The 26,518-nt window shown below is 39.1% G+C and overlaps 1 protein-coding gene across 1 annotated transcript in view; it reads left to right on the top strand.

Moving 5' to 3' along the window:
• Window positions 1-10,516: 10,516 nt before the first annotated feature.
• ME1 (malic enzyme 1) overlaps window positions 10,517-26,518 on the top strand; it is a 189,657-nt gene continuing 173,655 nt past the window's right edge. The window contains exon 1 of the mRNA XM_029223996.1: window positions 10,517-10,802. Coding sequence (XP_029079829.1) covers window positions 10,725-10,802 — 78 coding nt within the window. The 5' untranslated portion in view covers window positions 10,517-10,724. The remainder of the gene's footprint in view (window positions 10,803-26,518) is intronic.

The raw sequence follows: 26,518 nt of genomic DNA, 5'->3' as shown, positions 1-26,518 counted from the left end.
AACTAAATTCCATGATAATCTGTTATTTGGGTGAGTCTGCATTAAATGGTAAATTCAATATATAGTGTTACGAAAAATGGTTACATTTCTACACAGTTTTTTAACTTTAATCTTTTTTTTTTTTTTTTTGGTTTGGTTTTAGTCCAGCTTTTTCAAAGTTAGAAGAGTAGGGTGGATCCACACAGGTGTTTGGCAGAGAAGGGTATTATGAAATTTATCCTCCTTGTCTCCGTGTTGCATTATGTGGTTGGCTTCAGTGCCTCCTGGCAAGCAGAGATTTTAGAGTATCCATACTGTAAAGCAGCATATGCCAAATTGTCATCTTAAATTACCTTCGGAACAAAAGAAAAAAATCGAGATTCCTAAAATTTTACAGTATATTGGGTTGGTTGTTTTTTTTTAAAGCTTCAAGCTCCCTTTATTAGGGAGCCCTCCTGGGCGAGGTTCACTGGTTCGAGAGAAAGGGGGCCAGAGAAGTTGCCTGTTTTGGTTTTTTTAACATCTTTATTGGAGTGTAAGTGCTTTACAATGGTGTGTTAGTTTCTGCTTTATAATTATAGACACTCCCGGGTATGTTCCACATTTTAAAGTTTTTTCTGAATGTAAAAGTAATTATACAAACTTCAGACATTACAGAACTGTAAAATACAACAAGCCCAACAGTTTGGGAGCAGATCTTTCCAAATTAAAAAAAGAGAAAACTCCATTCGGTATTCAGTGTTCAGTATTACTTTTAATATGGTATTCTTACTAAAACTAAACCAATACGTGGTTCCAACAGGCCCAGATGTCTTTGGTTTCTAATATATAATTTTTTCACTGCTCCTTGTTAGCGGTCTATGAAACTAGCCTAATTTAGTAACCTCCTAACTATTTAAGATAATTAAGGTATTATAGAATAGTGTATTATGGCTAATTTAATATTCTGGCACTAATATATATATTTTCTATGTATTGTCATTTTTCAGAGTATTGAAAGAAAATATACCTCATTAAATCAGATTGAAAACAATTTAGAAAGCACTTTGAAATCTTGTAATATTCAGAATCATCATCGGTGACTCCAAAACCTGGTACACTGAAGATGTAGTAAAGGTTGGGGGTCTGTATCTAAACTGAATTACAGTTTGCCCTCTAGGCTGCTTTTCTAGAATACGTGTTTCTTGTTTCCTTATGCACATTTTATATTGGTGTGAATACTTTGTGTCAAGTGTACTGCCCACTGCATATTTTAGATGAACTAGTATCTAAAAAACGTGATGGGAACAAACATTTTAATAGATCTTTTCACACTCCTATGTGGCAGGTTGTATTTTCCAAATGGCTGCAACAAATCTCCTATCACACAAGCTCTTCTTACAGTGTGGCTTTGGCACTCCTCCCATTGAGACAGGCTTTTGTGACTGGATCAAGAGAGTATGGAAAAGTGACAATCTGTGACTTCCAAGGCTAGGTAAGCAAAAGGAAAAGCACTTTTTCTAACCTGTTCCCTGGAATACTTGTTCTGGAAGCCTTCAGCCTCCAAGTAAGCAGTTTGACTGCTCCGAAGCTGCCATGCTGTGAGGAACCCAAATTAGCCCACAGTGAGAGACCCCATGGAGAGAACCAGAGAGTACTTGAGGGGTGTGTGTGTGTGTGTGTGTGTGTGTGTGTGTGTGTGTGTGGGAGAGAGAGAGAGAGAGTTAGAGTTAGAGTTGCCTGGACAGCCTCCAGCTACTCTAAGTTACCCCCTTTTCACTGGTTGTTTAACTGCAACCACGTGAGAGATGCTGGGCTGGCACTATCCCGCTGAGGCTTCCCAAATTCTCACGTGCAGAAACCATGAGAGAGAATGAAATTGTTATTATTGTTTTAAAGCCACTAAATTTGGGGGTAATATGTTACATACCAATAGATAAATGGAATACCCTACAAGCTTTTCCAAATTTCTCATAACATAATTTCCCTGCTTCCCATAGAATCTGAGTAGCTCTACCACTCCTCAGTCTAGGGAAGAGGTTTGGACCAGTGCGGATATAATGGCCAATGAGAGTGGTCAGCTGTAGCATGCAACTCATAAAAAATTGACCGGGATAGAGAAATGATGTGTTATGGAAGCTGTTCTGTGGTGATATCTTGGAAAAACTAACAAATCAGGGGAACTTCCAGGGATTCAACTATATTTTGAAGCACCTTCATCTCCAAATTTAAAAACACGAAATTTAAACAAAAACAACTGACTTCAAATAATATTTACTTTGTTACAAGAGTAAAAAATACAAGAAAAATCTAGTACATTAGATAAGCCTACAGAATTAATACTCAACTCTTGTCAAGTCACTTAATTCTGCTTTTTAATGCCAAAACATCTAAGTGCTGAAATTCTAACTAAAAATCATGTCCTTAGGACACTCCAGTTTCTTCTAGTGATGGTGATGGGTAGTGTTTTCTTTTTAAAAGTTCATAGAGTAGTGTGCCTGATTTATTCATCTTGTTGGTTTTCATTTGATGAATACTCATCTAGTGCTTATCACTAGTCAGGCTAAATCATCTGAGGAAACAAGGGGAGGTAAGTTAAGAAGGGCACACAAGTTGGAGATGGCAAAGCTGGAATAGAAGCCCAGGAATTATGGTTCCAGACTCTATATTCTAACCTACTACTTAATCATCAGGGAAATGCAAATCAAAACCATAATGAGATATCACCTCATACCTGTTTGAATGGCAGTTATCAAAAAGACAACAAATAACAAGTGTTGGTGAGGGTGTGGAGAAGAGACCCCTCGTGCACTGTCGGCAGGAGGGAAATTGGTGCAGTCACTATGGAAAACAGCATGGAGCTTCCTCCAAAAATTAAAAATAAAACTACCATATGCTCCAGCAATTCCACGTCTTGCTATTTATCTGAAGGAAACAAAACACTATCTCAAAAGAATACATGCTCCCCACATTCACTGCAGCATTATTTACAATAGCTAAGATATGGAAACAACCTAATTGTCCATGGATGGATGAGTAGATAAAGAAAGTGTGATCTATATATATACCACATTATATATATATAATGGAATTATTCAGCCATAAAAAAGGAAGACAGTCTTGCCGTTTGCAACAAACTGGATGGACCTGAAGAGCATGGTACTAAGTGAAGTAGGTAAGACAGAGAAAGACAAATAATGTATGATCTGACTTATACGTGGAATCTTAAAAAAAAAAACAAAACGAGCTCATAGATACAGAGAACAGATTGGTGGTTGCCAGAGGAGGTGGGTGGGAGAGGTGGGAGAAATGGGTGAAGTGTTTTCATTTTTTGTTTTGGTTTAAATAAATTGAATTTAAAAAATCATACCAACGAATGACAGAGTTGCTATATTAAAAAGCACTTGGAAGCAATGTTACAGATTTATCCATGACAGTGTTGGGGGTTGGTTTTTATCTAGATTAATTGATAAAAAACAAATGTAAGGAAGTAGTAAAATTTCAATTCAATGAAATTGAATAGCAAAAATATTTAACTGGATCTTTTTCATAATAGATGTAACTTTAGGTTTTAAATAATATAAGACATGCCATTAATGAATGGATACTTTATTGACAGTAGATATAATTGTACAGGATGATAAAACATTATACAGTTGTACAATCCAAATGAGTATTCCTTAGAGAACAGCCTCAGCCAAATTTATGCAATTCTATAGGAATAGAGTAAACGTGAATTTTTCAAGAACGATTTGAAAACTGAGGATTATTTGAAAGGCTATTGTGCCAACCATTGCAACAACGAATTTTCTATCTCCAATTCTGATGGCTCGTTAATTATTTCCAGATAAATCTTTTGCCAAAGATGAAGGGATCTATTCCCTTTATTCAGAAGGCTTAAAGGAGACAGTCAAATAAAAAAATATATATGTGAAAGAAATGTGTGTATAAATAAATAGATCATAAAATAAGTTAGAAAAGTTGTTTATGTGGAGTTTTGGAACATGGAAGTGTTGGGTTTCGCAGAAAAGACCAAAAGATATAAAACCTCCACTGCCATGGAGTTGACATGTTAGTAGTCATGGTAGTGAGATGACAAACAAATAATAAGTGAATTGCATTCTGTATTTAAATATAAAAAGTTATATGGAGAAAAATTAAGTAAGGAAGAACCATAGAGAGTAAGGAAGGTGGGTGAAGGAAGAATAGCGATTGCTGGATTCCATGGAATGGTTGGTGAAGGCCCCAGGTGAAAAATGACATTTGGGCAAAGACTTGAAGGGATTGAGGGAGCCATGTAGATATTTGAGGGACAAGTGCTCCAGAGAAGGAACAGCAAGAGCAAAGGCCATGAGGTAGGAATGTGCTTCTCCTATTTGGGGAAAGGTAAGGCAGTCACAGTCAGTTAGAATAGCGGGAGAGGGGGGAGGAAAATAAAGGTAACAAAGCCGCAGAGATAAAGGGACTGGGGCAGTTCCTATGGGGCCTTGTAGGCCATGTAATGACTTTGACTTCTATCATGAGTGAGGTGGGTGCCAATGGAGAATTTTGAGCAGAGGACTTAAATTTAGAACTAGTCCTTATTTTTAATTTTAGTATAAAAATAGGAACTATATTTTGCATTTGGAAATATTTCTGTGATTTTTTTAAGGCACAGGTTGTATGAATGTCCTTTATTTATGCAGTGAGATAAAACAATTATTATTTCAAACCAGATGTGACTGTAATTGATTCTGCCTTTTAAAGAAAGTGACATAGTTCATATCTATTGAGAAATAAATCTTTATATCGCTCTTCTATTTTCTCAGGGCATATTGAAAGAGAATTCTACTCATGGAGTACCGATTTGGAACTTGTCAGACATTTTATGCAGAAATATGTTTTAAAAACTTCAGGGAAGTACTCTTTTATTCTTTGTATGATATTTCAGCCATTATGTGTTAGTGGGCTTTTAAAGGCTACTGTGGAAGCATTTGTTGTATTATTTCTATGAAAAAAATGCAATACGATTGACTTACATATGAACTTTAGGAACACAATTCATTACCAATATGGAAGCTGCCTACACAAACAGGTAGAAACGGGTAGGTAATGTTAATGATCAACCTTCAGTAGACCAAATAGTCTTAAATTTTTCAAATGGGGAAAAGAAATTTATTTGATTTTAATTTAAATATAAAACTCAATTTCATTACGAAAAAACTTTTAAGTATGTTTGTGGCAACTTGGTTATATGCATCTACTAGTTCAACTAAATTTTATAAAATCTAAGAACAGAAAAAGCACTTCTGATAAAAATTTGGTGTCAAAATTGAGATGCATGGTGTGTATAAAATACACATTAGATTTCAAACACTTAGTACAAATGAAAAAAGTAAAACATCTCATTAGTAATTTTTATATTGATAATGTGTTGACATACAAATATTTTGGATATAGTATTAGGTTAAATAAAATATATGATTTAAATGAATTTCACCTGTTTCTTTTACTTTTTAAAAAACTTGGCTAGTTGGAAAACTTTACATATGTGGATCATGTTATACTTCTGTTGGATAGCATTACTCTAGATCAGTGGGTCTCAAAATGTGGTCACTTGACTATCTCCAACAGCATCACCTGGGAACTTGTTAGAAATGCAAATCATGGAGCTCCACCTCCAACTTACTGAATCAGAGACTCTGGGAGTGGGTCCCTGCTTTAATGAGCCCCGCAACTGACTCTGATGCAAGCAAAAGTGTAAGAACCATTCTTCTAGACCAGGGGTACAGAATTCTAATTTGGCTGCAAATTAGAATCATCTGGGGACCTTGGGCATAAAATCCAGGTACTAAAGCTACCACCCAGACCAATGAAATCAACAACCTTGGGTCCAGTCAAAAGTGTTTTTAAAGCTCTCCAGGGGATTCTAATATGGGAGAAAGATTGAAAACCACTGGCCATGATCCATGATTTTTAAACTGTGCTTTTCAGAGGGGCTGTAGCTGGCTGGACCACGTTCTCCTTTCAGCTTCCGATGTGTCTGCTCGCTTTCCTGTCCTGCTCATCCTGGAAAGGCAGCCGCTGTGGTGATTTTCCTGGTGGATGGAGAGATACAGGGCTTGGATGGGCAAGAAGGCTTTACAGGTATCAGAAGTTCACATTTCAAATATATCTACCTACATGCGTCAGTTATGCCTGTTACATTAAATGGCTATATTTTTGGGCTTTCACTAGATTCACAGGAGGATAAACCTGGAATTAGCAGAAAATGTAAAAGCTTTGATAGAGCAGAGGTGAAGGAGAGTATTCCTTTTAACATTATTATTTTGGGTAGTTTTTTTTTTTTTTTTTCTTTGCGGTACACGGGCCTCTCACTGCGGTGGCCTTTTCCCGTTGCAGAGCACAGGCTCCGGACGCGCAGGCTCAGCGGCCATGGCTCACGGGCCCAGCCGCTCCGCGGCATGTGGGATCTTCCCAGACCGGGGCACGAACCCGTGTCCCCTGCATCGGCAGGCGGACTCTCAACCACTGTGCCACCAGGGAAGCCCTATTTTGGGTAGTTTTTTTAGGAAGGAACTTTATCTTTGTACACCGCTGTTACCACTCAGCAGTAACTGGCAGGCAGCACAGTTGCTGACTTCCACTGGGGGCTTGGATTCCACGGGGTTCTATCAGTGGTGCTAATAGAGATATTTCTATTCTCCAGTACCATGGAGATTACTCCCCTTAAGTTGCCCTAATGGTCGGTTTTCTTGCTGTAGAAAAGCTAAAAACATTGGTAAATCCAGTCAATGTAACCTTCAAAACCCAGTTCATGTCACCAAGAAATGATGGATATCAAGCAATTCATTGAAACTCCCACCTCCAGTTGATTGACATTAACAGGCCTTGTGGAAAAGTACCCGGCATCATTGTAGTAGAGTATAAACTTTTTCCAGTGCACCATCTTGAAACTTCTAATGTTTGCAGTGTTAAAATGTTTTGCAAATACATACCATGACACAGACTAAATAATGTCTCCTCATGGGAAATTTATGATCTTTTAAGTTTCTATACATGTATAACATGATCCAGACTATACTAGTATTGAAATAGGTGAAACAGCTAGCTTCTTTTTCCCAAATGTAATTCAGCCAAATACTGCAAGCATATTTTTTATTACATCATTTGAAAACTATTAGCATGCTTAATGAAAACTTGTTCAGGTATAAAGGAACAGTTAAGCTATAAATGATTTATGCATGTTCTGACTTAGTCTATAGATTTATTCCCAAATGACAGAATCACCATGCAGTATCTGTATTTTTATGTGTTCATCTATATTTAATGATTGTAATATATACTAAGAATGAGATGGTATTACATTATTCCTAATAGTAGAGGTAAGGCTCTTAAGGGTTAATAAAGAGAAATACTGCTTCCTTTTTTTTTTTAAAAAAAAGATGTGTTCTACAGGGCTCTAGACATTCTGTAGGGTCTCCTAGAGGATGGGGCTTTTGCATAAACTTTTGCTTAAAGAACAATAAAATAAGGGTGCATCTCTGTAAAACATTCTAATGAAATGACCCATGTACTCATTTCACCTGTTACTCTAATACTCAGATACCAATAACTTATAGCTTGGTTCATCAAGGATTCCTTAGAGCCAGGTAAAGCCAGGATATGTCACCCCAAATTATGAGGACCAGAGGAATCTGCAAACAAATCTTATTCCATTAACTTCTTCCCATGTATTTACCTTCCTAGAGTTTGCCGCCCTTGGAAGCCTAAAACTGCTTTCCTTTGTCCTGTCACTTCTCTACCAACTTACTGTTCTTTGTCGAAGATGCTGTATAGATCGCATTTCTAAGCTACTGCTTTGAGCCACTCTTCGTTTTAGGTTTCTCCTGGTTGATGTGCACTGCACGTGTTAGTTAATGAACTGTTTTTCTTTTGTTAATGTGTTATCTTCTTAGCGTCCCAGCTGACAACCTAAAATGGGTAGAGGTAAAGTGTTTCCTCCCCCCCATTAGTGCTCATTCAACTTGTATCCTCACTGCAGTAGGCAGGCAAAAAGTCAACTCTCGCCGAGGTTGCCAGTTACCCTGGGGCTGGCCACCCCAAGGATTCAGCTGCCTACTTCTGATTCTGAACTTTTAGGGTTGGCCACTCTCGTAGGCCTTGTCCTCTCTAATATATCGGACACTGGGATTCTCAAATTAGAACCCCCAAAGGTCAAAGGTCTTTCCTTCATACAGAAACACACCAAGAACCAGGCGTGTTAAAATTTTTAACTAAAAAAGAAAAGAAAAATTGGAACTAATTTTACACAGCAATAATGTGTTTTTGTGTGAAGAAATACAAAATCATTTACTTAATATCACAAACCATCACACAGCTACAGCTTTTTTCTATTAGGTTTTTTTCTCGTGAAAGTTACATTTGAAATGTTGCATGTGCTATTACGTATTTCCTGAATTTTCTCTGCTTGAAATCTCAATGACCTTAGATAGGAATGCTACAATCATATTTAAATATGATTAGAGTTCATTGTGCATTAAACTTGGGCAAGAAATATCTGCTTTTGACCTAGTATTCTCACTGGGCATCAGAAACTACAGATTCTAGTTCCTTTGTTTGTGAATCACACGCATTCTTAACTTGTCAGTTGTGTATAGAGTGACTGTAGTTTCTCGTAAGGGAAATTATAGCAGAAGTTTTTCTAATGTGTTTGGTTTTTTTAATGTGTTTTTTGGTTTTTGTAATAAAACCTAAACCTACAAATCTTTAAAAAGGATGGAAAAAGTTGGTGTTGTAGCTAACATTTATGTGGAAAAATAGGTTCTTCCCAGTACTCTTGGAACTGCACATGGGTATACAAAATGACTCCCCCAGCTAGGCCTTATCCTTTCATTCAAGAGGATTGAAGCTCTTTTCACGAGAGAAATAAACGTGGAAGGGAGATGTGAACTTTCCCTGCACTGTTAGGATTCTGTAATCCCTCTGTAATGATGGCTTGGGGGAAGAGCCCACACACTCTTTTGGGGCTACTCCCTATATTTACATCAGCCTTTCTATCTGTAAATATTATATCACAAAACTAGGAATAGACAGGTAATGTGTCTAAATTTATGTAATAAAGAGCTGTATTATAATAAGGTTCTGTTGTACTAACATTTTTGTTTCTTCTTCAGCATCTTGTGTTCTGTTTCCGGCCCTGTTGTTAAACTGGTCTTGTCGCCAATAAAATACGCTAATTGTAATGTACCTCAGTTAATTCAAGAGAGTGAGTTTTGTAAAGTATACCTTCTTCTCAGATGTTGTTGGGTTAATTATTGATGGATTATAGAATTCACAGGGAAAAGTGTTACTGGAATGCAAGGAATCTTGAAATAACTCTGTGATGCAAATAAAATGTTCTCTATTAAAGCAACTGATTCTAGATAATTTAAAGGCTAGCCCTAAGAAGCTTCTGGATGGCCAAAAAATAAGGCCGTAACAAATCTTTCTGATAAGGAAAAGTAACATAATTAGAAATGAAACACTTTGGTTGAACGTCTAGTTTATGGATATATAAAATCAAACGCTCAATCCCAAACACTACTTTTTGTAAAATCATTAGGTAGGAACAGGGCAGAAACTAGCGATCCTATTAACTGAAAAGGAAATTGGGGCACAGGAAGCCTTTAGGGTGTGCTGTGTCTGACGCTCCTTTTGGCTGTGATCTGATTGCTCCAACATTCCTTGAAACTTCAAGTATAAATATCAATAATAATGGAATTCCAGCGCTGGAAGATCATTTATTCCGACCTTCTCTTCTTACCAAAGAAGACACTGAAGCCCTTAAAGATTGAGTTACCCACCATTATTCAGAGAGAGAGGTTCGTAAACATCTCGGCTTCTAGAACTCTTGGGAACAATATATACAAGATAAATGTGACTGTCCAGTGGGCTCTAACATTTGCACCTTGTCTTTTATATTAAATGGCATTAAAATAAAATTCCCAGGGATGATCTACAGAGACTCCTGCGGCGTCGCGGCCCGCACTTTCCTCTCTTGCCTTTCTCCCAGTTCTACCCGGGCCTGTTCTTTCTGGGTCAAGGTTGGTTTCCTCCGAACCCCGGCCCTGGCTGCCATCTGGAACTGTGCGCAGCGCGTTTGGAAGCGCCTGATAGGAGGGGAGAGATGAAGTGTCGTTCGCATCAGTCAGTTAAGGCCTTTTGCAAACAGCCCCCGGCCCCCCCACTGTGTCTGGGCAGCCGTCCTCTCTGCCCGAGGCTCTCCGTTTCCCACCCCATCTCAACCTCCCCGCGGGGTGCGGCTGCGGGGCCGCCTCGGCCAGGGGTGATGGTGCCCACGGGCCGGGCGGGGGGAACCTGACCTTGCTCCCCATTTGGTTCTCTGGAGGAAGGAGGGCACTGTGTGCGCCACACCGGGCCACGTCCCACGCAGCGATGGGCTGGGACGGTTGCGCCTCTAAACCGATGGCGAGCGGGGACCTGGGCGTGGAAGGGAGCGGCACCGCCCGGGCCTCGCCCTTCCTCCCCCTCCTCCTTGCTCGCCGCTCGCCTCTCCCCCAGCCATGACTCAGCGCTTCTCGCTGGCTGCCGGGCTGGGGACACGGGCTCCTCGCCGGCCCCTCCCGCCGCGTCCACCCCCTCTCTCCCACCCACGCCCGCCCTCGACCGCCGGCCCTTCCCCAGCGCCGCCGCCGCCGCCGCCACCAGTCAGCTCGGGCGTCCCGGCAGCATCAGCGGCCCGACCCGGCCAGACCCGACCCCGCCGACCCCGCGCGCCGCCCGCCATGCAGCCCCAAGCCCCCGGCCGCCGACACACCCCCCAGCGCGGCTACGCCGTGACCCGGAGCCCCCATCTCAACAAGGTAAGCCCGCCGGCCCCCCCTCGGTCTCGGTCAAGGTCACGGGCAGGCCCCCCGGCGGCGCAGCGGACGCCGCTTAGCCCTTCCGCCCGCGCCCCCGGGATGCTGCCCCGCCGGAGCGCCCCCCGAGAGCCTGGGCGCGGGGCGAACGGAGGGGCCGCCCGTGGGGGTCGGTCCCCGGGAGCGTGATGGGAAGGGGTGTTGTGGCTCCGCGCCTGGGCATCTTGTTCGGGGAACGGAGGGGACGTAACTTGTTTAAATACCGCTTGGCTTCTCCGAAAGCGGGAGCCGAGGCAAAGAAAGTAGTGGCAGCGAAGTGCGTGACTGGAGTGTGCCTGTGAAGGTAGCAGGTGGGCTGCCAGCTCGGCCTCGATGTGCCACGCACGTACGGGGCGCACTCAGGGTGCCCATCACTGGAGGCTGCCGTGCAGTGAGGTGGCCCTACGGCCCCAGCTCGGCTAGAAACGCGTTCTCAGTGGGGTCATGTGAGCAACCGGAAAGTCAAGGCCTCTCGGTTTCTGGAGGGACGCGGTTGAGAGGCTGGGAATTCGTGGTGGGTGGCTTCTGCCTCGGGGGCCCTGGCGTGGCCCGGCGCAGAACCCCTGCCCCAGACGTGGGACTGTGGGTAAAGCCGTTCCTATGTCTTTGAACCTGGCCTGGAAAAAAATTTTTTTTTTAAGACTTCTCCTCTTTTTTTATGAAAAGGGGAATACAGCGCAAGAGACCCTTTTTCAGATCTTCCTAACATTTCATTTTTCTTCACTGGTGATGTAAACACCTAAGATTTCTCTCAAATGGAAAACACCTCGGAGTGTATCAGTTTGCTGACGAGATACTTAGCAGACACATTTATTTTATCGCCAGGATTTGTCTCTGAATTGTTCTTTTGTTTAAGGGTGTGCTTTTTGACATTTCCTTTAGTACATGGAAAATGCCATCAATCAGCACAGAGGCCTGTTGGGTCATTTGGGGCTCTCTACCAGACGCTTCTTTTCATCAAGAACTGGACCTCCGCGTCCCCCTCCCCCAACATGGTGCCGGTGATTTGTTAATCATTATTAATGGCTTAAAGACTTGTGACTTCTTTGATTTAACAAACTATAGCTCCTGTGAGTTCTTTTTGATTTTTGTGATGACAGGCAACTTTCACTTATCTATGATTATTCAGTATTTCTGGTCATAAAGCATTATGAAATTTTAAATATTTCCTACCTATATTTTCCCCAGTGATTTTAATTGCTAGTTTGATTTTATACTTTTTATTATTCTGTAGGTTGGGGCCTATTTGCAGTAGGAAAAAAAGGGAAAATTTGATGTGACAAAACAATTTATGACTTTCAGGTGTACCTGCCTGCTGTAATTTATGACCAAATAATGGGTTGCCCCTTAAAAAGAACCATGTGAGTGGTATAACCTGTTTTAATTTCCTCCAGTCAGGGGCCAGGGTGTCTGTTTCAAGGGGTTGATGGAATAGGCAATCCCTGAGCAAGAGTCATTATGCCTTTACTGTTTACATCAAGAGTTTAATAAGAGTCCTGTACCACAATGTTCACTGCAGCACAATTTACGATAGCCAGGACATGGAAGCCACCTAAGTGTCCATCATCGGATGAATGGATAAAGAAGATGTGGCACATGTATACAATGGAGTATTACTCAGCCATAAAAAGAAACGAAATTGAGTTATTTGTAGTGAGGTGGATGGACCTAGAATCTGTCATGGAGTGAAGCAAGTCAGAAAGAGAAAAACAAATACCGTAGGCTAACACATACACACACACACACACACACATATATATATATATATATATATGGAATCTTAAAAAAAAAAAAAAGGTTCTGCAGAACCTAGGGGCAAGGACAGGAATAAAGACAGACACAGAGAATGGACTTGAGGACACGGGGAGGGGGAAGGGTAAGCTGGGACGAAGTGAGAGAGTGGCACTGACATATATACACTACCAAATGTAAAATAGCTAGTAGGAAGCAGCTGCGTGGCACAGGGAGATCAGCAGGGTGCTTTGCGACCACCTACAGGGGTGGGATAAGGAGTATACGTATGCATATAACTGATTCACTTTGTTATACAGCAGAAACTAACACAGCACTGTAAAGCAATTATACTCCAGTAAAGATGTTAAAAAAAGAAAAGAATTTATGCTCTTGAAATCCTTTTAACTCCTGTTCATGAGTAAGGGTTAATTTCCACTTAAGAATAATAATATCACAGAGATCTTCCACCAAAGGCATTAAGGTGTGGTATTTAATGTGTTAAGAACACGTGTTTTGACTTTGTAACTGAACTTTATTGTCTGCATAGTATCAAATTGGATTTAAAATCCAGGTGGCCAGCTTTGGAGTGATTAATGGAATAAGCTTTACTCTTCTTGTTCAGTCCTAAGACAGTTCTGTGGTACCTCATGGAAGTCACAGAACATCCTCATATGTACCACTGAAACTATAGCTGTGGGATCTTCTTGATGGGCGCTGCTCTGAAGACCTCTGGGCCTTTAAGTTTTCCAGTAGCCCAGAAATTTTTCTTGATTTTTGTGGTAACCTTGGCTGCAAAGAAACTAGTAGATCTTTCCCCCTATAACCCCCCAGCCTGTCACCTGGCTACACTAAGCCTTCTTCAGCCACTGTCACACAGACCTTCATCACCTTACATTTGGGTAACTGGCACAGTTTTCCTGGTTTTATTTTCAGTATTATAGTCTGTCCTACGTGTAGGTATGAAAGAAATATCTTCATCAATTAGCATTTTATTCATGTTGCTCTTCTGTTATCCAAGTATTTTTAGTATGATATTATTTCCTATTACATTGAATGTAAAATCAATCTGTTAGGTCTACTGTCTTCTCCACATTTATCTCATTAGGTCCCCAATTTAGCCTTCCACTTAAAATATATTTGCTGAATGTCTTACTTAGTACTTGCCTTTTTGTCTGTGCGGAATTCCTACAATGAAAATGTCATTAGTTGATTTAATAATGATCTCTTTGGGGAAGATTTTCCTAATTATTTTAGTCCTATTAACATTACTTAACACCTCTGTTTTTTATGTATTCAGTTGTAACATGTCATTTGGTATTTACTGCATTGTATTTTTTTCTTATTTAGATTGCCATAGGAATCATAATCCTTAGTACATAATTTTGCTCATTTAACATTAAATAAATATTTATTTAATGGAGAAATGAGCCATGTTAAAACATTCTTTTTTTTGGTCTTCCAAACAGAACTCAGCTTTTAAAGCAGGTAGCTTTTAAAGTGGTAGTTTGAGCGTTATTCTAAGACATTTCTCCTCTTTAATGTAATTTCTTGTAAGTAAATTCACATTGAAGTCTAAAGCTCAGTTGACTCCATATACCATTGTATTGTATAATGGCATATAGTCAGAAAAGGTGGAATTTGGTTTAAGCCTGACCATGAAATTTTAATTATTTGCTGGATAAGCTTTGGGAGGTGCTTAATCTTGGTACAAATTGAGGTAAACAGTAGATGTGATCTGAATTAAAAAATAAAGAATTTAAGGGAATTCCCTGGCAGTCCAGTGGTTAGGACTGTGCTTTCAGTGCCGAGAGCCTGGGTTCAGTTCCTCGTCCCTTGTCGGGGAACCAAGATCCCCCAAGCTGTGCGGCACAGCCAAAAATAAAAATAATAATAATAAAATAAAGAATTTTAAAAACGTTAGAGAAATAGAATCTTCATTTGTAATAATTCATGTCTGGTTCTTACTGTTTGTATACTCAAGTATACATCATTGCAGGTAGGATTTCATCATAGCATTTGGAGAAGCATTTCTACGTCACACTTACAAGATTCAGTATCTTTCTGTTCACAGCCCAAATTACTTGTTCTTTTGTGTGTGTGTGTGGTACGCGGGCCTCTCACCGCTGTGGCCTCTCCTGCCGCGGAGCACAGGCTCCGGACGCGCAGGCTCAGCGGCCATGGCTCACGGGCCCAGCCGCTCCGCGGCATGTGGGATCTTCCCGGACCGGGGCACGAACCCGTGTCCCCTGCATAGGCAGGCGGACTCTCAACCACTGCGCCACCAGGGAAGCCCAGCTTATTAACTTTTAAATGTGAGAAATGAGCTTCTGGGCAAGTGCTTTTGTAGATGTTTGTCTTGATATGTCAAGACCTAATGAGCTGAATGTGTTGTAGGGAACAAAAGAGAGAAACAAGGCTGATGACTATGAAGGAAAGTTACTTTAAACCCCCTCTTTTTCTTCAGTGTAAACTATACCAGAATGAATCATTCAAAAAGTTTTCACCTAGTACAGTTCTCTGGAGTTGCCTCAGCAATATGATAAACTGATATATTATTTAATGTGGAATCCCACTGATGTGAAGCCCATTGTAATGAAGTGTTCAGCCATACACCTCCATATTTGTCTATTGCCTTGGTAATGCAGGATAGTACAAAACCAAACAATGCGGTGCTCTAATGGGTAGAAAGATGAATTTGATTTGAGAACTGGTGGTGTGGAGTACAGAAAATGTTGAAGAGAGGAATAGGTTTGAGATTTTTCATTTTGTGTTCTGATGTCCTTTAGACTTTCGGGCAAGTGTGGAAAATGCGAAATAATGGAATGAACCCTCTAAGACTTTGTGTCTAGAAGAAATGAGCCCAAGTCACAATTCTTTTCATTAGCAGTTGTGAGATTTTGAGTGAGATTTTCTTAACTGGCTTCAGTTGTTGTCTTTATAAAATAGAATGATGATTTCATTTATTTATCTCTTTCAAATTTTAACAAATATTCAGAATCCACTATTTGCTAGGTAATATTCTGGGTGCAGGGGATATAGCAATGAGTAAGATTCCTGCTTTGAATGTACTTACATTTCCATTTGAAATATGATTCGTTTTACCTCTTCCCTCAGATATTAAAGAGTGCATATTAGTTTTTTCTGACATATATTATAAAACAGGTTTTTTATTACTACAACTAATTATTGATATGATAATATTTTTATATAGAGAATCTGAACTCATAGCTGGAACGGTTATGAAGTACTTACTTTTTATGTACTTTTTACCGCCTTCTCTCTTGAATTTTTGATTTAACAAATCAAACATGATTGTGTGACCTATTAAATTTATGAGTGTCATAGTAAAAAATAAAACTATACTTTCTCTCTGGGAGAGACAGATGGACATTTTACTCTCAGATTCATATAAGTGAGCCTGACTGAGGTCACATGTCCTTTGCAGTCTTTCATAGATTTTCACAGAATGCCAGGTGTAGGTTAAAAAATGTCTTTGTGAAGAAAAAGAACAAAGAAAGCTTTTTGCTTCTCAGTACTCTGCTCAAAGTGTGTGAAGGCTTGGAAGTGTGAAAGAAAGTTAGAGGTATGCCCTGGGGAGTTAAAATTGCTGAGGTGAGAGCAGTGAAATGCAAAGATACGGAATTTAAAAGTTCCAGTGGTGTGAAACCAGCCTTTAACCTATTTGACTTTGGAAGTAATCAGTTACTCTGACAAAACAGGTATATGGACCGTTTTCCAATGGCTTTCAAAACTGACATGACCAAATACGGTTACAGACTCCAAGTGGCCTGATTTGGTCTATTCATTACATCATTATTTATTTTATGTTACTGAGCCAACTCAACAAACTTGTTGATAGTGTATGGACCCAGAATTGATCAGCAGACATGTTACAATTCAGTAGGACTAAGCTGGGAATGTTTCTAAGCTAAATTATTAAGAAATTTTCATAGGCTTGGGGCCTAAATATAAAGTTTGGTTGTTTGTATTCTTAAAGTGCTATTTAAAATATTTTATGGCTTATATATTAATTTTACCTGTCTGTAGCTTCGTGTATGTAATATAGTACACTATAAAACAAAGGATTAATGTTGCCTTAAATGAATTTAGAGAATTTAAAACATCAGTATTTTTCCTCAGGCCCTGAAGATATATCTAAGTTAGCCATCAACTAAACTGGTTTCAGATACTTGAGGCCTTTGGGATTAAAGACAGGGGAGAGACACTATGCCTTTAAATTTCTGTAGTTTAATCTGGTAGTTTGGGAAGTCAATATAGTAATTGATAATGTTCTCTAAAACATGGAAATGTAACTATTAGAGTTTCTATGCTAATAAACAAACCCTAGACCTAAAACACTAATTTTTTTTTTTTTTTAAATAAGTATTGGTTGAGTAAGAACATCAGCAAAAGTACTTTCATGTTCACAGGAACATGGTTCTATGAATTACATCAGGAATACATTATGAGCATCCCTGCAGTAGTTAAATTCTAAACTGTCTCACTAAGACCTGATGATCTGGAGACTGAAGGAGGCCTAAGACTCCATTAAAATATTAAGGCTGGGCTTCCCTGGTGGCGCAGTGGTTGAGAGTCCACCTGCCGATGCAGGGGACACGGGTTCGTGCCCCGGTCCGGGAGGATCCCACATGCCGCGGAGCGGCTGGGCCCGTGAGCCATGGCCGCTGAGCCTGTGCGTCCGGAGCCTGTGCTCCGCGGCAGGAGAGGCCACAGCGGTGAGAGGCCTGCGTACTGCAAAAAAAAAAAAAAAAAAAGTTAAGGCTGAACCCCCTAAGCTTGCAATATATTAAAATACATTTAAAACATCTATTCAGAGTCATCTAAGATATTTAAAAATATTTTTGATTGTGAGACATTGTATATATACATACATAATATATGTGTAAACACATTGTTATGGGCTGAATTGTGTCCTCCCCAAAATCATATGTTGAAGTTCTAACCCCAGTCTCTCTGTATTTAACCATATTTGGAGATAAGGCCTTTAAAGAGGTAATTAAATTAAAATCAGGTCTTTAGGGTGGGCCCTAATCCAATATGACTGATGTCCTTATAAGAAGAGGCGATCAGGACACATACACAGGAAAGTCAGTGTGAAGACAGTGGGAGAAGATAGGCATCTACAAGTCAATGAGAGAAACCTTGGAGTGTAAGCAGCCCTGCCCACAGACATCTTGACTGTGAGAAAATGAATTTTGTTGTTTTAGCCACCCAGTGTGGTACTTTGTTATGGCACCTTTAGCAAACTAACACATTTATGTAATTGAAACAATTTTATAATACAATACTTGCTGTGTATAGCACACTCTAGTACTATCCCATTTCAATTTTTTAAAAATGTTGGTTGTGATTCATTAATGAATCACAATCCACTTAATCCATTTTAAAATTCGAGTTAAAAAGAAATCTGCTCTGTTGCTTAAGTAGTGCATTTATGTGCCTGGGAGGATTATTGCAGAGTGACTTTCTGTTCTGTGTCTTAGTGTTGTATATGAAGTTTGAGTTTGTCTTGGCAGTACTGGCCCAGCCTCCTTTTGTTTTTCCATCTACCTGTCCAAACTGAGGTATGTCTTAAACCAATAATCTTGAAGCTATGAGAATGTTATTGTTGTAACTAATATTGGCAGGTCTGGTTAGTAAGCCAAACAGTGTCCTTACTTATGTACCCAGAGCCAATAAGAAATTGAAACTTGGTTAGTGAGCATTTTTATGGGCCTTTAAACTTTTTACTTATTCAAAATCTTGCTTATATTTAATTTTTACATATGTTAACTATATCATAATAATATGACAGAATTGAGAGCAGTCAAATTAGTCATATGAATAAATATGAATGAAGATTAACTCTAATAAAATTATTTTCAGATTGTTTCACAAAGCACAGGCAAGCTATGCTGAATATGAGAAATACATTGAGAACAAAATGTTACAGAAAGGCTAAAAATAAAGATATGAGAAAGTACAAACAGCAAGAAATCAGGGTTATCCTGACATCAGACAATGTAGACATCATGTCAAAAAGCATTAAATGATCAGGACTTCCTTGGTTGCGCAGCGATTAAGAATCCGCCTGCCAGTGCAGGGGTACCGGGTTCGAGCCCTAGTCTGGGAAGATCCCACATGCCACGGAGCAACTAAGCCCGTGCACCACAACTACTGAGCCTGCATTCAAGAGCCCGCGAGCCACAACTACTGAGTCTGTGTGCCACAACTACGGAAGCCCGTGTGCCTAGAGCCTGTGCTCCACGAGAGAAGCCACCACAATGTGAAGCCCGCGCACCACAAGGAAGAGTAGCCCCTGCTCACCTCAGTTAGAGAAAGCCCGCGTACAGCAATGAAGACCCAACGCAGCCAGGAATAAATAAGTAAATAAATAAATTTATTTAAAAAAAAGAAAAAGCATTAAATGAGACAAAATACATAATGCTGAAAGGTACAATTCTGAATGAAGTTATACATGTAATGAATGTCTATGCACCAGATAACACAGCAGGTACCTTCATAAAAAAGACAGTATAGGAAATGCAAAGAGAAATAAAAAAGATACTAACGCTAGAAGACTTCAACTAATCTCTCTCAATGCAGGACACATCATAGGGGGGAAAAACTGTTTCCGTACAGTAATTTCTTTCTCAAATTTCTCAGGAAATTTATGTTTTTCCAAATCATGAGAATATTCAGTTGAGAAATTGGGAAAATAAGAAAGCTTAGTAAATAACAGGTATTACTGATTAGAAAGACCTAATGACAAAAGGAAGAGCTGGAAATTGTAGAGTCAGAGGTTAAGGTTGACATTTCATGGATCTTCACAGCAGTAATGGTCTATCTAATTAGTCAGTTTTGCTTGTAGCTGTTGCCAGTTTCTGACCATATCTGTGTTGTAGTTTCTGTGTTTAGACGATTCACATTTCATGTAATTATTCATGTTTGGATTTCTGTCCAGAATTTTATTATTAGGTGTCTGTTTGTTCTGTTTTTTATTCTTCTGTTTCTCCTTTCCTGTCTTCTTGTGTATTATTTGAATATTTTTATTATTCCCTTGTAATTTCTCTATTGAGTTTTTTTAATAAATTTATTTATGTATTTATTTTTGGCTCTGTTGGGTCTTCGTTGCTGCGTGTGGGCTTTCTCTAGTTGCGGTGAGCAGGGGATTCTCTTGTGGAGCATGGGCTCTAGGCGTGTGGGCTTCAGTAGTTGTGGCACGTGGGCTCAGTAGTTGTGGCTCACGGGCTCTAGAGCACAGGCTCAGTAGTTGTGGCGTACGGGCTTAGTTGCTCTGCAGCATGTGGGATCTTCCTGGACCAGGTCTCCAACCCATGTCCCCTGCATTGGCCGGCAGATTCTTAACCACTGTGCCACCAGCGAAGTCCTCTATTGAGTTTTTGACAATATCTCTTTGTATAGTCTTTTTTATTAGTTGCTATGGAAATTATGATATACATAACTTTTCACAATCTACTTAAAGTGAACGTTTTGCCACTTAATTGGAGTGTAGAAATCTTACCATCATATCGGTCTCACTATGTTCCTCTGTTGTAAGTGTTATATGTTTTACATCCACTTACATCTTCATATGTGTATTACATAGTATTTTAAAAATTGAGATATAATTGACAATTGATACAGTTTCAGGGGTAAAACATAATGATTCAGTATTTGTATATATTGTGAAATGATCACAGTAGGTCTAGTTAACATCCATCATTGTACGTAGTTGCAAAAATTTTTTTCTTGTGATGAGAACTTTTAAAATCTACTCTCTTAGCATCCCAATATGCAATACAGTGTTATTAACCACAGTCACCTTGCTGTACATTACATCCCAAGGACTTACTTATTTTATAGCTGGAAGTTTGTACCTTTTGACCCCCTTCACTCATTTTGCCCATTCCTTATTCCCTACCTTTGGCAACCACCAATCTGTTCTCTGTATCTGTGAGCTCGTCTCTCTGTTTTGTTGTGTTTTGTTTTTTGATTTCACATATAAGTGAGATCATACAGTATTTGTCTTTCTCTGTCTGCCTTACTTCACTTTAGTATAATGCCCTCAAGGTCCATCCAGCTTACTGCAAATGGCAAGATTTCTTTCTTTTTATGGCTGAATAATATTCCATTGTAAATATTTACACCACGCTTTCTTTATCCATTCATCCATTGATGGACACTTAGGTTGTTTCCCTATCTTGGCTATCGTAAATAATGCCGCAGTGAACATGCAGTGCATATATCCTTTTGAGTTAGTGTTTTGTGTTCTTGAGATAAATACCAAGAAGTGGAGTTTCTGCATATGGTAGCTGTATTTTTAAATTGGGGAAGAACCTCCATACTGTTTTCCATAGTGGCTGCACCAATTTCACTTGTACTAACAGTGCACAAGGATTCACTTTTTTCCACATCTCTGCCGACACTTGTTATTTGTCTTTTTGATAATAGCCATTCTAACAGGTGTGAGGTGATATCTCATTGTGGTTTTGATTTGCATTTTCCTGATGATTAGCGATGTTGAGCACTCTCCTGTGTGCCTGTTGTCCATCTGTATGTCTTCTTTGGAAAAATGTCCGTTCAGATCTCCTGCCTGTTTTTTTTTCTTTTTTAATCAGATTCTTTGTTTTTTTGCTTTGATTTGTATGAAAAAATTTTTTGATGTGATAATGTAATGTTTATAACTTTTGATTTTAATTGTGATACATGTTTTAAAGAGTTTAAGAGGGAAAGGACAATCTATTATAGTTACTGAGATATTTAATGTTCCTGTTACTCTTCTTTTATTCCTCATATTTCAAGTTTTCCTTAGGTATCATTTCCACTTAAAGGATTTCCTTTAGCATTTCTTTTAGAGCATTTTGCTGGAGACCAGTTGTCCTCTTTTTCCTTCCTCTGAGAATGGCTTTATTTCATTTTCATTTCTGAAGGATATTTTCTATTTTCTTTTGAATTTTATTTTTTTTTATACAGCAGGTTCTTATTAGTCATCCATTTTATACACATCAGTGTATACATGTCCATCCCAGTCTCCCAATTCATCACACCACCACTACCACCACCCCGCCACTTTACCCCCTTGATGTGCATACGTTTGTTCTCTACGTCTGTGCCTCAATTTCTGCCCTGCAAACTGGTTCATCTGTACCATTTTTCTAGATTCCACATATATGTGTTCATATACAATATTTGTTTTTCTCTTTCTGACTTACTTCACTCTGTATGACAGTCTCTAGATCCATCCAGGTCTCTACAAATGACCCAATTTCATTCCTTTTTATGGCTGAGTAATATTCCATTGTATATATGTACCATATCTTCTTTATCCATTCGTATGTCGATGGGAATTTAGGTTGCTTCCATGACCTGGCTATTGTAAGTAGTGCTGCAGTGAACATTGGGGTGCATGTGTCCTTTTGAATTATGGTTTTCTCTGGGTATATGCCCAGTGGTGGGATTGCTGGATCATACGGTAATTCTATTTTTAGTTTTTTAAGGAACCTCCATACTGTTCTCCACAGTGGTTGTAACAATTTACATTCCCACCAACAGTGCAAGAGGGTTCCCATTTCTCCACATCCTCGCCAGCATTTGTTGTTTGTAGATTTTCTGATGATGCCCATTCTGACTGGTGTGAGGTGATAACCTCATTATAGTTTTGATTTGCATTTCTGTAATAGTTAGTGATGTTGAGCAGCTTTTCATGTGCTTCTTGGCCATCTGTTTGTCTTCTTTGGAAAAATGTCTATTTAGGTCTTCTGCCCATTTTTGGATTGGGTTGTTTGTTTTTTTATTATTGAGCTGCCTGAGCTGCTTATATATTTTGAGATTAATCGTTTGTCCATTGATTCATTTGCAAATATTTTCTCCCATTCTGAGGGTTGTCTTTTTGTCTTGTTTGTAGTTTCCTTTGCTGTGAAAAAAAACTTCTGTTTCATTAGGTCCCATTTGTTTATTTTTGTTTCCATTACTCTAGGAGGTGGATCAAAAAAGGTATTGCTGTGATTTATGTCAAAGAGTGTTCTTCCTATGTTTTCCTCTAAGAGTTTTATAGTGTCTGGTCTTGCATTTAGGTCTCGAATCCATTTTGAGTTTATTTTTGTGTGTGGTGTTAGGGAGTATTCTAATTTCATTCTTTGACATGTAGCTGTCCAGTTTTCCCAGCACCACTTATTGAAGAGACTGTGTTTTCTCCATTGTATGTCCTTCCCTCCTTTGTCATAGATTAGTTGACCATAGGTGCATGGGTTTATCTCTGGGCTTTCTATCCTGTTCCATTGATCTATAGTTCTGTTTTTGTGCCAGTACCATATTGTCTTGATTACTATAGCCTTGTAGTGTAGTCTGAAGTCAGGGAGTCTCATTCCTCCAGCTGTGTTTTTTCTCCTCAAGACTGCATTGGCTATTCGGGGTCTTTTGTGTCTCCATACAAATTTTAAGATTTTTTGTTCTAGTTCTGTAAAAAATGCCATTGGTAATTTGATAGGGATTGCATTGAATCTATAGATTGCTTTGGGTAGTAGAGTCACTTTCACAATATTGATTCTTCCAATCCAAGAACATGGTATATCTCTCCATCTGTTGGTATCCTCTTTAATTTCTTTCATCAGTGTCTTATAGTTTTCTGCTTACAGGTGTTTTGTCTCCCTAGGTAGGTTTATTCCTAGGTATTTTATTCTTTTTGTTGCAGTGGTAAATGGGAGTGTTTCCTTAATTTCTCTTTCAGATTTTTCATCATTAGTGGATAGGAATGCAAGAGATTTCTGTGCATTAATTTTGTATCCTGCAACTTTACCAAATTCATTGATTAGCTCTAGTCATTTTCTGGTGGCATCTTTAGGATTCTCGATGTATAGTATCATGTCATCTTCAAACAGTGACAGTTTTACTTCTTCTTTTCCAATTTGTATTCCTTTTATTTCTTTTTCTTCTCTGATTGCCGTGGCTAGGACTTCCAAAACTATGTTGAATAATAGTGGTGAGAGTGGACATCCTTGTCTTGTTCCTGATCTTAGAGAAAATGCTTTCTGTTTTTCACCATTGAGAATGAGGTTTGCTGTGGGTTTGTCGTATATGGCCCTTATTATGTTGAGGTAGGTTCCCTCAATGCCCACTTTCTGGAGAGTTTTTAGCATAAATGGGTGTTGAATTTTTCCAAAAGCTTTTTCTGCATCTATTGAGATGATCATATGGTCTTTCTTCTTCAATTTGTTAATATAGTGTATCACAGTGATTGAATTGCCTATATTGAAGAATCCTTGCATCCCTGGGATAAATCCCACTTGATCATGGTGTATGATCCTTTTAAAGTGTTGTTGGATTCTGTTTGCTAGTATTTTGTTGAGGATTTTTGCATCTATATTCATGAGTGATATTGTTCTATAATTTTCTTTTTTTGTAGTATCTTTGTCTGGTTTTGGTATCAGGGTGATTGATGGTGGCCTCATAGAATGAGTTTAGGAGTGTTCCTTCCTCTGCAATTTTTTGGAAGAGTTTGAGAAGCATGGGTATTAGCTCTTCTCTAAATGTTTGATAGAATTCACCTGTGAAGCCATCTGGTCCTCGATTGGAAGATTTTTTTTTTTTTTTTTGCGGTACGCGGGCCTCTCACTGTTGTGGCCTCTCCCGTTGCAGAGCACAGGCTCCGGACGCGCAGGCTCAGCGGCCATGGCTCACGGGCCAGCCGCTCTATGGCATGCGGGATCTTCCCGGACCGGGGCACGAACCCATGTCCCCTGCATCGGCAGGTGGACTCTCAACCACTGCACCACCAGGGAAGCCCTGTTGGAAGATTTTTAATCACAGTTTCAATTTCATTATTTTTGATTGGTCTGTTCATATTTTCTATGTCTTCCTGGGTCAGTCTTGGAAGGTTATCCCTTTCTAAGAATTTGTCCATTTCTTCCAGGTTGTCCATTTTAGTGGCATAGAGTTGCTTGTAGGAGTCTCTTAGGATGCTTTGTATTTCTGCAGTGTCTGTTGTAACTACTCCTTTTTCATTTCTAATTTTATTGATTTTAGTCCTCTCCCTCTTTTTCTTGATGAGTCTGGCTAATGGTTTATCAATTTTGTTTACCTTCTCAAAGAACCATCTTTTAGTTTTATTGATCTTTGCTACTGTTTTCTTTGTTTCTATTTCATTTCTCCTCTGATCTTTATGATTTCTTTCCTTCTACTAACTTTGGGTTTTGTTTGTTCTTGTTTCTCAAGTTCCTGAGGTGTAAGGTTAGATTGTTAATTTGATATGTTTCTTGTTCCTTGAGGTAGGATTGTATTGCTATAGACTTCCCTCTTAGAACTGCTTTTGCTGCATCCCATAGGTTTTGGAGCATTGTGTTTTCCTTGTCATTTGTCTCTAGGTATTTTTTTTTTCCTTTTGATTTCCTCAGTGATCTCTTGGTTATTTAGTAACATATTGTTTAGCCTCCATGTGTTTGTGTTTTTTACGTTGTTTTCCCTGTGATTGATTTCTAATCTCATAGCGTTGTGGTCAGAAAAGATGCTTGATATGATTTCAGTTTTCTTAAATTTACTGAGGCTTGATTTGTGACCGAAGATGTGGTCTGTCCTGGAGAACGTTCCCTGTGTACTTGAGAGGAAAGTGTAGTCTGCTGTTTTTGGAAGGGGTGTCCTATAAATATCAATTAAATCTATCTGGTCTATTGTGTCATTTAAAGCTTGTGTTTCCTTGTTAATTTTCTGTTTGGATGATCTGTCCATTGGTGTAAGTGAGGTGTTATAAAGTCCCCCACTATGCTTGTGTTACTGTCGATTTCCTGTTTTATAGCTGTTAGCAATTTCCTTATGTATTGAGGTGCTACTATGTTGGGTGTATATATATTTATAATTGCTATATCTTCTTCTTGGATTGATCCCTGATCATTATGTAGTGTCCTTCCTTCTCTCTTGTAACATTCTTTATTTTAAAGTCTATTTTATCTGATATGAGTATTGCTACTCCAGCTTTCTTTTGATTTCCATTTGCATGGAATATCTTTTTCCATCCCCTCACTTCCAGTCTGCATGTGTACCTAGGTCTGAAGTGGGTCTCTTGTATATAGCATATATATGGGTCTTGTTTTTGTTTCCATTCAGTGAGCCTGTGTCTTTTGGTTGGAGTATTTAATCCATTCACATTTAAGTAAATTATCGATATGTATGTTCCCATGACCATTTTCTTAATTGTTTTGTGTTTGTTTTTGCAGGTCCTTTTCTTCTCTCGTGTTTCCCACTTAGGGAAGTTCCTTTAGCATTTGTTGTATAGCTGGTTTGCTGGTGCTGAATTCTATTAGCTTTTGCTTGTCTGTAGAGCTTTTGATTTCTCCATCGAATCTGAATGAGATCTTTGCCCTGTAGAATAATCTTGCTTGTCGGTTCTTCCCTTTCATCACGTTAAATATGTCATGCCAGTCCCTTCTGGCTTGTAGAGTTTCTGCTGAGAAATCAGCTGTTAACCCTATGGGAGGTTATGTATGTTATTTATATGTTATTTGTCGTTTTTCCCTTGCTGCTTTCAATAATTTTTCTTTGTCTTTAATTTTTGCCCGTTTGATTACTATGTGTCTCAGCATGTTTCTCGTTGGGTTTATCCTGTGTGGGACTCTCTGCACTTCCTGGCCTTGGGTGGCTATTTCCTTTCCTATGTTAGGAAAGTTTTCCACTATAAACTCTTAAATTATTTTCTCTGGTCCTTTGTCTTTCTCTTCTCCTTCTGGGACCCCTATAATGTGAATTTTGTTGCATTTAAGTTGTCCCAGAGGTCTCTTAGGCTGTCTTCATTTCTTTTCTTTCTTTTTTCTTTATTCTGTTCCACAGCAGTGAATTCCACCATTCTGTCTTTCAGGTCACTTATCTGTTCTTCTGCCTCAGTTATTCTGCTATTGATTCCTTCTAGTGTGTTTTTCATTTCAGTTATTGTATTATTCATCTCTGTTTGTTCTTTA

The sequence above is a fragment of the Monodon monoceros genome, unplaced genomic scaffold, assembly GCF_005190385.1.
Source record: "Monodon monoceros isolate NGI ecotype Baffin Bay Population unplaced genomic scaffold, NGI_Narwhal_1 Super_Scaffold_15, whole genome shotgun sequence".
NCBI classification, from domain to species: domain Eukaryota; kingdom Metazoa; phylum Chordata; class Mammalia; order Artiodactyla; family Monodontidae; genus Monodon; species Monodon monoceros.
This window is presented reverse-complemented; position numbering and strand designations above follow the sequence as displayed.